At 38.3% G+C, this 12,915-nt stretch overlaps 2 protein-coding genes across 2 annotated transcripts; both read right to left on the minus strand.

Moving 5' to 3' along the window:
* Positions 1-8,740: 8,740 nt before the first annotated feature.
* On the minus strand, positions 8,741-9,586 carry LOC103838659 (60S ribosomal protein L21-2). The gene is made up of 2 exons (XM_009115106.3): positions 9,290-9,586; positions 8,741-9,124 (listed from the first exon to the last, which is right to left on the minus strand). The coding sequence occupies exons 1-2, from the start codon at positions 9,524-9,526 to the stop codon at positions 8,867-8,869; spliced, it is 495 nt and encodes a 164-aa protein (XP_009113354.1). The 5' UTR covers positions 9,527-9,586; the 3' UTR covers positions 8,741-8,866.
* Positions 9,587-9,917: 331 nt separating this feature from the next.
* LOC103838660 (transmembrane emp24 domain-containing protein p24delta4) lies at positions 9,918-11,545 on the minus strand. The gene is made up of 4 exons (XM_009115107.3): positions 11,232-11,545; positions 10,559-10,771; positions 10,365-10,441; positions 9,918-10,279 (listed from the first exon to the last, which is right to left on the minus strand). The coding sequence occupies exons 1-4, from the start codon at positions 11,445-11,447 to the stop codon at positions 10,135-10,137; spliced, it is 651 nt and encodes a 216-aa protein (XP_009113355.1). The 5' UTR covers positions 11,448-11,545; the 3' UTR covers positions 9,918-10,134.
* Positions 11,546-12,915: the final 1,370 nt, after the last annotated feature.

The raw sequence follows: 12,915 nt of genomic DNA on the forward strand, positions 1-12,915 counted from the left end.
AAGCGGTTTCATTTCATCAGAGAGTGTGTTGAAGAAGGGCTTGTAGCCGTGAACCATGTAGCTGGAAAAGAGCAGAAGGCTGATATTTTGACTAAAGCTCTTGGGAGGATTAAGTTTAAAGAGATGAGAGACTTCATTGGAGTACAAGATGTGAAGATTGAGGATGTCAAGCTTAAGGGGGAGATTGTTGAACCTAAGCTTGGAGTTAAGTTAACTAGAGTTAGAAGTCATCCTAATGAGATTAGGATAAAGATGGATTGAGAGTTATCTACAAGATATATTACCTAATGAGTTTAGGATCTTATATGTAGTATATAAGGAGATGCAAATCTTGTTGCATAACTTGTGAGATTACAAGCTTTAGTTTTTGAGAATTGTTTCTAGAGCTTTGAGATTAATAAAAGAGTTTGAGTTTGAGTTCTTGATTGTTGAGTTGCAATCATAAGGTTGATTTCAATACGTGGTATCAGAGCTTCTTTATTGGAATCAAACCGATCGAGAAGAAGAGAGGAGAAGCATGACAGATTTAACAGTGACAACGTTTAAACCAAAGACAACCGGTCCATCAGCTATTCAATGTCCAATGCTCACCACCACCAACTACACAGTTTGGAACATGAGAATGAATGTTTTGCTTAAAGTGCATAAGGTTTGGGAGTCGATAGAACCAGGAACCGATGATGGCGACAAAAGCGATATAGCTAAAGCATTCCTATTTCAATCAATTCCTGAAACCCTAGTTCTACAAGTTGGAAACTTAAAGAGTGCAAAAGAAGTATGGGAGGCAATTAAGGCAAGAAACGTGGGAGCTGATAGGGTCCGAGAGGCAAGGTTACAGACGCTTATGGATGAGTTTAACCGTATGAGGATGAAGGATACTGAAACAATAGATGAATTCTCTGGAAAACTTGCAGAGATATCCTCAAAATCTTCAGCCCTGGGTGAAGTCCTTGAAGAATCAAAACTTGTGAAGAAGTTCTTGAGCAGTCTTCCGAAGAAAAATTACATCCATATCATAGCTGCGCTCGAACAGGTTCTTGACTAAACACAACAACCTTTGAGGATATTGTGGGGAGACTAAAGGCCTATGAAGAGAGAATTAAGGTAGAAGACGAACCAGAGGATCATGGAAAGCTTCTATATACTAACAGCGAGGGAAAAGGACCACAAGAAACCTACGGAAGGGGCAGAGGACAAGGTGGTCGCTATAACAATAGAGGACGAGGAAGAGGAAGGTTTAATGGACGAACTAACTGGACACAAGGGAGAGATGCATCACGGGTTGTTTGCTTTAGGTGTGATAAAACCGGTCACTATGTCTACGACTGTCCAGACAGGTTACTTAAACTTCAAGAAACACAGGAGACTGAGAATGATAGTACACACGAGGCTGAGGAGCTTATGATGCATGAGGTGGTTAACCTAAATGAAGATAATGTGAGACCGAGCAAGTTTGAGACTTCATCAGGAACTGATAACGTTTGGTATCTAGACAATGGGGCTAGCAACCACATGACAGGGAATCGAAGCTACTTTTCATCACTAAAAGAGAATATTTCAGGGAAAGTGCGGTTCGGTGATGACTCTAGAATCGACATCAAAGGGAAGGGCTCGATTCAGTTTGTTACTAGAGACGGGAGACGAAAGTCTTTGGCTGATGTTTACTTTATACCAGAGTTAAAAAGCAATATAATTAGTCTGGGTCAGGCTACTGAATCAGGCTGTGATGTCAGAATGCGAGATGACTACCTAACACTTCGTGATCGAGAGGGAAACGTGCTAGTCAAGTCAATGAGGTCAAGAAACCGTCTATACAAAGTCACAATGGAAGTCGAAGGTACAAAGTGTCTACAGCTCGAGAAGGTTAGTGATTATACCTTATGGCATGCAAGGCTCGGACATGTTGGTCTGGATGCTATGAAAGCGATGATAAGCAAAGAGATGATCACCGGCATGCCAAGGATCAGTGTTGAAAAGGAAACGTGTACATCCTGTCTCATGGGGAAGCAAACGAGAGCTTCGTTTCCTCAGGCAACGAACTATCGTGCCACACATGCTCTCGAACTGATTCACGGTGATCTCTGTGGGCCTATTTCACCTTCAACTGCGGGAGGAAACAGATATATATTTGTTTTGATCGACGATCACACGAGATACATGTGGACAATTCTCTTGAAGGAAAAGAGTGAAGCTTTTGATCACTTTAAAAGGTTTAAAGAACTTGTTGAGAAAGAAACCAGAGCCACCATTAAAACCTTGCGCACAGACAGGGGAGGAGAGTTCACGTCTCAAGGTTTTCGAAGTTTCTGTGATGAAAATGGGATCAATCGTCATCTAACAGCTCCATACTCACCTCAACAGAATGGAGTAGTAGAGAGACGGAACAGGACTTTAATGGAGATGACCAGAAGTATTATGAAACACATGAAGATTCCAGATTATTTGTGGGGTGAGGCTGTGAGACACGCAACTTATTTGATTAATAGGATTGCTACTCGTACACTAAAGGATCAAAGCCCATATGAATGTCTTAAAGGGAGAAAGCCTAATGTGAGGCATCTACGAGTCTTCGGCTGTGTCTGCTATGCGAAGAAGGACACTCCACATCTTAAGAAACTTGACGATAGGTCTAGAGAGCTAGTACACCTCGGAGTTGAACCAGGCTCCAAGGCATATCGTCTGTACGATCCAAATACGCGCAAGACAGTGGTCAGTCGAGACGTAATTTTTACTGAAGACAAAGCTTGGAGGTGGAGTAAAAACGGAGAAGATACTTGTGAGGCAAGTTTCGAACTCACACTCCCTGGTTACGGAAAAGAAGAAGTGGTTAAAGTGGAGACCAAAGACGATGAGGTAGAGGAAGATAGTGATCGCGGTGATAGCGAAACAGAGGAAACAGAGGATACTGAGACAGTTCCGAGAAGATCAACGTGTATTAGTACAAGACCAGGCTATTTAGAAGACTACGTTTTGATGTCTGAAGTTATTGAGACAGAAAGGCTTCTTCTTCTGGTTAACGAAGAACCTTGGGACTGGAATGAAGCAAAAGGCGAGATAGTCTGGAGAGAAGCTTGCGAGGATGAAATCAATTCTATAAAGAAGAATAAGACTTTGACGCTTGTGGAACTTCCTGTGGGGAGTAAAGCAATTGGATTAAAGTGGGTTTTTAAGCTGAAACGCAACGCAGATGGGAGTATAAGTAAGTACAAAGCCAGACTTGTGGCAAAAGGATACGTGCAGCGTCATGGCGTCGACTATGAAGAGGTCTTCGCTCCTGTTGCTAGAATAGAAACTGTTCGAGTAATCATTGCTTTGGCAGCATCCAATGGTTGAGAGATTCATCATCTGGACGTTAAGACGGCGTTTCTTCATGGAGATTTGTTAGAAGAGGTATACGTCTCACAACCTGAAGGCTTTAAGGTTAAGGGACGTGAAGATAAGGTTTACAGGTTACACAAAGCTCTCTATGGCTTAAAGCAGGCTCCAAGGGCTTGGAACATCAAGCTAAAGTCGATACTAAAGGAGCTGAACTTCGAAAAGTGTTCCAAAGAACCGTCATTGTTCAGAAAGAAAACGAATGGGGAAGATCTCTTGGTAGCTGTTTATGTGGATGATCTCTTAGTTACTGGTTCAAGCTTGGAGGTTATACAATGTTTTAAAACTGAGATGGCGACTAAATTCGAGATGACTGATCTTGGAATGCTTACCTACTACCTAGGGATTGAGGTAATTCAGTCTGCAGCTGGTATTGTGTTAAAGCAAGAAAGGTATGCGATTAAAATATTAGAAGAAGCAGGGATGCATGAGAGTAACGCAGCTCAAGTACCAATGGATCCTAGTTTGAAGATGTCTAAAGCGATAGAAGAAAAAGATACTAATGAGAAGGAGTTTAGAAGAAACATTGGATGTCTTCGTTACTTGATACACACACGTCCGGATCTTGCTTACAGCGTAGGTGTCCTGAGCCGTTATATGCAGCAACCTAAGGAATCACACGCATCCGCCTTGAAGCAGGTTCTCAGGTATCTACGGGGTAGTTGCTCCCTCGGTTTGTTCTATAAGCGAGAGAATGAGAAAGGACTTGTGGGATATAGTGATAGTAGCTACAATGTGGATCCAGATGATGGTAGAAGCACTACTGGGCACATTTTTTATCTGAACGAGTGCCCGGTCTCGTGGTGTTCGACTAAGCAGGAGATCGTAGCCCTTTCCTCATGTGAGGCTGAGTTCATGGCAGCAACAGAGGCTGCTAAACAAGCTATTTGGTTGCAAGAACTTCTAGGAGAGATTGTGAAGGATTCCGAGAAAGCAATGATCCGCATTGATAACAAATCTGCAATTGCTTTGACAAAGAATCCAGTTTTTCATGGAAGAAACAAGCATATACATAAGCGGTTTCATTTCATCAGAGAGTGTGTTGAAGAAGGGCTTGTAGCCGTGAACCATGTAGCTGGAAAAGAGCAGAAGGCTGATATTTTGATTAAAGCTCTTGGGAGGATTAAGTTTAAAGAGATGAGAGACTTCATTGGAGTACAAGATGTGAAGATTGAGGATGTCAAGCTTAAGGGGGAGATTGTTGAACCTAAGCTTGGAGTTAAGTTAACTTGAGTTAGAAGTCATCCTAATGAGATTAGGATAAAGATGGATTGAGAGTTATCTACAAGATATATTACCTAATGAGTTTAGGATCTTATATGTAGTATATAAGGAGATGCAAATCTTGTTGAATAACTTGTGAGATTACAAGCTTTAGTTTTTGAGAATTGTTTCTAGAGCTTTGAGATTAATAAAAGAGTTTGAGTTTGAGTTCTTGATTGTTGAGTTGCAATCATAAGGTTGATTTCAATATTTACAAGATATATCCATTAAATTAGATTACAATTTTTTGCAGCTCGGAAGCTGATTTTATCAAGGAAATTGTTAAGGAAGTTGAGAGAGCTTTAGCTGCAGTTGAACGCGAGGACGTAGAAGATTATCAGTGCATGAAATTTATTCCGAACAAAATGATAAAGATTTACAATTTTTTTCCCGGACTTGGAGGAGAAAAGAATTGAAAACGCAAGAGGTGAAGAGGAGCAAAAGTTTTGCTACAAAACCAAGAAGCTCTGCTATTTCAGCATGGTTTTGTTAAAGGATTCAGATGCATATATATATAGAACACGCATATAATTTATCCATTAAAAATATTTTATTTTCGGTTTCTTAGGTTTAAGATTTTTTTTGTTATGATTTATTGAAATGCCCCACAAGGCTAAGTTCGATAAACATACATTTGACCCAACATACATAGGCGGCAAGATCAATTTAATTCAAAACACATGTATAAAGATGGCAAAGAGGAGGACAGGTGGCCTTGACGTATCTATTCCGGAAATTCTTACTGCTGTAACTTCGAAGCACAAGCACTCAGCCCACCGCCTCAAACACATCTGTAACTGCAAAATACAACAAAAAAAAATAATGCAGAAAATAAATGACAAAACAATAAATATTCAGCAAATATATTTTATGTTATACTAGGGTCGGCCCGCCCTACGGACGGGATATTAGTTAATTTGGTTGAAATGCTCGAGTTGAAATTTGTTTTAAGATTCAAGAATTTGGTTATCTGTTATGTCTTACTTATTAGTATGTGGTGGTATAGTTGTTTTTCGATTATTCTTGCTTTGGTATTGTATCAAGTTAACTAATTGTCCAACTCATAATTATAGATGTATAAATGTGGATTTGTGATAAAGTTTGATAACAATACTGTTTTTTTTTAATTATTATTCATAGCGGAGTGTGCATGTGTCAGAAAGAGGCCTATAACAACTTTTATGTTTTTGTGTATGGATTTTAAATATATATTATTTTGTATAATGCATACTTGCTCTACAACATTAGCTTGTAGACTAAAAAAAATGTTTTCTATATTTTTAAAAGAGAAAATATTTAGTCTAGAATATAACATGCACATATGTATTGACTATATATAGAAGTTGGGTGTTATTTTAAAATGACATATGTATAGAAATTTTTCAACCATTACTTCACTGGCACAAAACATTTATAACTGTAAATACCTTCTTTTAAAAGCAAAACTAATAAAAGCATGTACAACAAATGTATTTTGATATATATTATATGCATCAAGTTATAAAGGTTGGAAACATTGCAAAACTGTTTGGAGCAAAGTTTTTAACTTCACGATCTTCTTTTTGACGTCAGTTCAGTGTCGGCTCTGGCCACAAGCAGAAGAAGTGAAGAACCCTAGGAAACGCTACTCGACCGGTAAGGGGGATATGGACTCAGATCCGGTAGGATTGAGAATTGGTGGGATGAACGACGACACAAAGGGTTGCGGAAGGCCCAATGATACTGCCAAGGGTGCTTGAATGTCGCCTGATATGACTCACAGGTCCGACAAGGAAGCGGCTCGATCTGTTGCCGGATGTGACGCACCGGTCCAACGAGAAAGAGGATGATTCCCTGGATATGACGCACCAGGACGAATCGATAGGATCAATGGATATTACGCACCATTGAAAAGAAATGAGAATTACTCTCAAGGTTCCAAAAATAATCACTCACAACTTATTTTATTTCATTGATCAAATAGCCTTTATATAATAGGCAAAGAATACAAAAGGTTGTAATACAAAAGATTAGTCAAACATAGAAATTAGCAACTTATTAAAACTAGAAAGACTTGACCAAAGACCAAAGACCAAGACTTTTGACCGAAAATGGAAATTTGTGATCGCAAAACTCTTCGGTTGATCTCGTCCTTTTGCTTGGTCGACGGGCTCTGAATTACCGTCAGATTGATATATTATTTGACCATACCTTCTCGTTCTCAGGGCACATCATTCCCTCCTCCTTTAAAAGGATTTGTCCTCAAATCTGTCTTTCTTTAGTTTTAGATGGAATGATCTCTTGGCTTTTCGTAGAGCTTTCTCTTTTTTTTTTTTTTTTTATAAAGAAAAGAAGATGAAAGGTAGAAGATGTATGAAGAAGATGGAAAGATGAGAAAAAAAAAAAACGAACAGACAAGTACCGGTTGAGTGGCTCTGATACCAACTGAAGAACCCTAGGAAACGCTACTCGACCGGTAAGGGGGATATGGACTCAGATCCGGTAGGATTGAGAATTGGTGGGATGAACGACGACACAAAGGGTTGCGGAAGGCCCAATGATACTGCCAAGGGTGCTTGAATGTCGCCTGATATGACTCACAGGTCCGACAAGGAAGCGGCTCGATCTGTTGCCGGATGTGACGCACCGGTCCAACGAGAAAGAGGATGATTCCCTGGATATGACGCACCAGGACGAATCGATAGGATCAATGGATATTACGCACCATTGAAAAGAAATGAGAATTACTCTCAAGGTTCCAAAAATAATCACTCACAACTTATTTTATTTCATTGATCAAATAGCCTTTATATAATAGGCAAAGAATACAAAAGGTTGTAATACAAAAGATTAGTCAAACATAGAAATTAGCAACTTATTAAAACTAGAAAGACTTGACCAAAGACCAAAGACCAAGACTTTTGACCGAAAATGGGAATTTGTGATCGCAAAACTCTTCGGTTGATCTCGTCCTTTTGCTTGGTCGACGGGCTCTGAATTACCGTCAGATTGATATATTATTTGACCATACCTTCTCGTTCTCAGGGCACATCAAGAAGCATGGACTTCCAGCTAACACGATAATAAGTATTTTCGCGGCCACATATTTATAAAAAGTGACTTTAGCCTAGTGGTTCTAACAGAAATTACCAGTGCTAGAGGTGTTGGGTTCAATTACCCTTAACAGCATTCATTTATTTTAGCCCTAAATATAAAATGGGACACGTGTCACTCCCAGAACGCACAATTTGATGATGTGGCTTCACGGGAGAGAGGCGAACATTTCTTTATATATATAGATAATTCACTAAAACAATGAATTAAGTAAGTTTTGTCTACATCTCTTCAATTACACCAGCATCATCTCGTCTCAATGGAAGGCCAGGGCCTTCAAAGCGGATTCCGCACTAGCAAAAACATTTGAGATATTGACAAAAAAAAACAGCGAATAGCCACCTAAAATATGGCTACAAAAAAATATTTGTAAATCACGATAAAACCACTAATTAGAAAAGACCATGATTCTATCTCGTGAGCATTCGGGTATCCATCCGGATTTGGTCGGATCTATTCGAGTTTTAGATTTTCAGATTTAAAGATTTCAGCCCAATTTTGGGTATTTCGATTCGGATTCGGTTAGTTGAAAAAAAAAAAAGAAAATCTTCTATCCAATCTGATAATTGGTAGGCTAGATTTTTGGCACCAAACATGACATAGTTAACACGGTAATAATGTAGCAGTTCCGTGACTCTATGAAACCATTAATATCCCATTCACTCAAAAGGACACAAAGAATATATTCCATAATGAGATATTCTTTTAGCAACAGAAATTTGGGTGGCTTTACAGTTGCTACCTTTCAATTATATAAAAGAACACTTTCTCATTATTCACATATATATAAACTAAGATTCAACTTTGGAATATTTTCTATCTTTTATTTACCGAGTGAAGAGTGGTTTGCTTTTGTTTATTTCACCAAATTACTATTTGTGAAATTTTTTCTTAATCAAAATGTCAAATTATTTTCATTCAAGAGTCGATGGATAGTTATAATTGATTACAAGTGAGCTTATAGATGGTATTGACAGTTAGTCTTTTTTTCTAATTTGTTACAAACAAATGAACGCAATAAGCAAATGATTATGAAAAACGATCACTTAATACAATATAAAAAGCAGTCTTGATTCAGAAAGAAAAAACAAAATGCAAAGACTCTTGGGCAGATAGAAGAAAAAAAATGAAAAACTTAGTAGCCACCCTTGAGATCGTTGACAACATCGTAAGGGATGGGAGTGACAGTCTCCAATGTCATACCCTCGACCATGAAACCAGGCTTGGGACCTTTAGACTGTCTCTTGGTGCTGATTGTCTCCCCTCTGGCTTTGGCTGCAGCCTTGAGCACATCGTTATTCTTCTTCCTTAGTTTAAACTCCTCAGCACACCTTGACTGCTGCACGTGCTCCACACGCACATGCAACCTCTTCCTAATGATTCTGTTACCAATCTAAACCACGACACAACCACAAGAGATAAGTTATCACCCATGATCCAACACAAAACTATCTATTTTAATATTCTAAGTCGACAGCTAAAACAAAAATAATCACAATCAGTTGTAACATTCATTCAACACTCATGAATATCAATGCAAACAGAATACAGATCATACCTGCTTGTTGACTTCGACACCAACAGCTCGCTTAGTAACGTTCCAGACACGACCAGTACGACCATGGTAGAACTTGTGAGGCATACCCTTGTGGATGGCTCCATTTACCTTCACATCCACGTAATCACCGACTTTGAAGGTCCTGAGGTAGGTAGAGAGTGGGATAACACCCTTCTTCCTGAACCCTCTCGCGAACAGATCCCTGGTTCTCGCCCTCACTCCGTGACCCGCCGGCATTTTCGCTGTCTCTCTTTCTCTGTGTGGTGGTGGCTGAAACCCTTGGAGCAGACGGCGAAGCACAAAGAAGGAAACTTATAAAGATACTAGGGTTTGTTTTTATGGGCCTAGTGGGCCGGAGATTTAAGCCTAATTTGTATAAATCCATTTGGTCATGAGAACTTATAAGGAAGTCGTTTTGTTTTGCCAAACATATGCGTTTTCATACTTGACCAATGTGCAGTCAAACCGGTAACTCTGTCATTTCTTTAGATTTAGTTAAAAACTTACTATTTAAAAATCCGATAAAATATGATAAAATTCAATTCGGCTCAACGGATGACATTTAGACACAAATTTGGTTTATAGTTCAAACCTCATTCTATCTTCCTACCCAATGATCTTGATCAAGAAAGAAAGTAACATCGCATTTCTCCCGGTAAAATGTAACTCAGATTCTGATTATTAGAGTGTAGATATATAATTATCTAACCGAGGGACAGATTACAAGTTAAATGAGTGAAACAAAAAAGTTTTACACTATTGAGTTCAAAAGAGTGGTATAAGAAGGAAAGCAAAGGAAAGTGTTGGTTTCTAGTATCCATGGATCGGATCATCCATCATCTGATCTAAATAAGCTTCTTCCTTTCAAAGTATTGCTTCAAGTACAAAATCTGTAAACCAGAGACCACAATGCAGATGCCTAGCGACATTATACTGTACCATGCAACTCGCGAGTTTGTTTTTTCACTCACAATCCTCATATCCGCTTCTCTGTAATGTGTGAAAAGAGAGAGAAAGTTAATTTTGATCTCTTCTCGAGATTTTCAAACAAAGTAGATGTTTATTAAGTTTTTACCTGTCTTTTAGGTAAAGTAGATTCTCATGAATGCCCTCAACTGCACCTTCGAGTTTCCTAAGCTCCAACTCCACACCCTAAGATTTAAGGCATAGTGGCGTTATATAAAGATACTAACTATTCTTCATAGATGTGCATCGAAAATTTCTTGAGAAAAACTATTGGGAAACAGAGAGCTAGCTAGCTCTTCTTACCTCGATCTTCTCTTTTCTAGCAATGGAGTCCCAATCCTTGGCCGCGATACCAGTTTTCCAGTCAAGGTTGATGCTAATGTCTTTGTTACCATGACTGTTTCCTACGGCCTCGAAACAAGCCAAGTAGGTTCCTGATTCTTGGGTCGTAAACGCAAACTGACCATGCGTTGCGTTGTCGCTGTGGTGCAAAACGTTTCCATATGGTGATGTAACCTACAATACAATATATAATTTCTTTCTTGTCAATGTCCTCTTCAAAGAGATGCCTCATAAACCTAGATTCATCTAAAGCATGTATGCATCTACATATGTTGAGCACGTGTTCCTAACACATGTGATTACAGTTTCTACTATAATCAATCAAGCTATGTGGTAGCAGGAAGAGTCAATTGGTATCAATGTACAGTAGAAAATTTAACAAGATACATAACTACACCATTCATCTTAAATCACACACTTTGTTGATCAAGCTCGCATACATGAGATGAGATGATGGTTTATTAGTTTCACTCCACGAAGATGAAAGTAAATGCACATCTAGAACAATCAAAGAAACGCATTAACGCCTATATTCACATTATTTTTCAAAATAAGGAAACTTGAATCCGAGCAATCAATGCACAATTTATAGAAAGTTAGGGACATCAGATTCGAATCTAGAAACGGAATTTACCTTAACGGAGACAGTGGGGAAGATGGAATGCTCGTCGGAGATGACGAGGTAATCGGCCAAGACGACGACCTTGCTCTGGATTTCCTCCGAGACGCACTTTGTTCCCGTCTTAGGTATGTTGAGCCACACGGCTTCACTGACTGGAATTAGCTCCGGCGTCAGAAGGAAAAAGAGAGCCGAAAGGAGTGTGAACGTCATCGCAAACTCACGCTGCATCTTCTTCAAACTTTGAGATTGGATGTAAGTAGTCAGTCAGATCTTGTTTTCTTGTTATTCTACCAACGAGATTTATTTTCTTTCTCATTTCTTAAATCCACTAAGCTCTGAATATATATAATAATTTTTATAAATTTTCTGAAATCTTCCTTTTTTTATCACTTTTTTTTGCTGCTAAAATCTTCTTAATTTTTAATCATTTAAGAGAAAGTTCAACTTATTAACCAATTGTTGTGTTTTTTTTTTACAAGTTACAAGGCTAAACTCTATTTAAATCTGTGTATATATATGTTCATTTGCAACCCTGATTATATAGTACTTTTGGATTTGGAATTTTAGAAGGGTTTATTTAAATGACTCCTACGGATGGATATCCATTATTTACATCTCAGTAACACATAATTCATAAAAATTCATAAATCCCATTTTCCTTTCCTCCACATTTCTTACATTTATTCTCGCCAATAATGCCTCTTTTGACCTACCAAAAGAGGTTCATTGGCTAACTTCTAGAGGAAGACCTTAAATTATGGTGAACACTTAGGACTTGTTTGTTTGTAAATCTGTCAACTCCATCTAAATGATCTATCTAGTTAATCCATCCAAACGATTCATCTAGATGTAATTTGACAATGTTCATTTCTCTATCCATCTGGAACATTTAGATGGACCATCTAAAATAACTTATGTTCGTTCACACATCTCTATTTCTATTTGGACGAGTTTAATAAATAAATGACTTGTATACCTTTGTTTTGATTTAATTATTATAATCTCATGTTTAATTATATTGGAGTTTTATGGTTTTGAGGCAAAATTGGGGTTTTATAATTTTGAAGGAAAAGTGTGTGTTTTCTGGTTTTGATGGAAAATCGGGGTTTTATGTTTTTGGCAGAAAATTGGGGTTTTACGGTTTTGGCAGAAAATTCCGCTTCTGCAGTTCTGACTGAAAATTGTGTTTTTGCAGTTTTGACGAAAATTTGCATTTTCCGGGATTTGGCGGGAAATTACGTTTTTTTTTATTTTGGCGCAAAAGTGCATTTTTGCAGTTTCCGACGGGAAAGTGCGTTTTCCCGGTTTTTGCGGGAATTGTGTTTTACTGTTTTGGCGAGATGTTTTTCCGGTTTGACGGGAAAATTGTTTTTCCGGTTTTGACGGAAAATTACGTTTTTCGATTTTGGCGGAAAATGCATTTTTATAGTTTTGGCGGGAAATTGTGTTTTTTTTTGTTTTGACGGGAAATTTTGTTTTCCCGACTTTGACGGGAAGTGTGTTTTCCGGTTTTGGTGGAAAATTTCTTTTTCCAATTTTTACGGGAAATTGCATTTTTCAGATTTGACGGGAAAGTGTGTTTTCGTTTTTGGCGGACAATTAGATTTTTCCGGTTTTGGCGAGATAATGTGTTTTTGTAATTTTGGCGAAAAATATATTTTTACAGTTTTGACGGGAAGTTTCATTTTTCCAGATT

Source organism: Brassica rapa, chromosome A09, assembly GCF_000309985.2.
Source record: "Brassica rapa cultivar Chiifu-401-42 chromosome A09, CAAS_Brap_v3.01, whole genome shotgun sequence".
Lineage (NCBI taxonomy): Eukaryota > Viridiplantae > Streptophyta > Magnoliopsida > Brassicales > Brassicaceae > Brassica > Brassica rapa.

What these genes read in the sequence shown, in the direction of transcription:
- LOC103838660 (XM_009115107.3), bottom strand. Translation starts at nt 11,447, where the DNA reads ATGCAGCGTGAGTTTGCGATGACGTTCACACTCCTTTCGGCTCTCTTT. An exon ending in TCCCCACTGTCTCCGTTAAG is followed by an intron (nt 10,772 to 11,231) that starts GTAAATTCCGTT and finishes ATTGTATTGTAG; the next exon opens with GTTACATCACCATATGGAAA. An exon ending in CTACTTTACCTAAAAGACAG is followed by an intron (nt 10,280 to 10,364) that starts GTAAAAACTTAA and finishes CACACATTACAG; the next exon opens with AGAAGCGGATATGAGGATTG.
- LOC103838659 (XM_009115106.3), bottom strand. Translation starts at nt 9,526, where the DNA reads ATGCCGGCGGGTCACGGAGTGAGGGCGAGAACCAGGGATCTGTTCGCG. An exon ending in GTGTCGAAGTCAACAAGCAG is followed by an intron (nt 9,125 to 9,289) that starts GTATGATCTGTA and finishes GTCGTGGTTTAG; the next exon opens with ATTGGTAACAGAATCATTAG.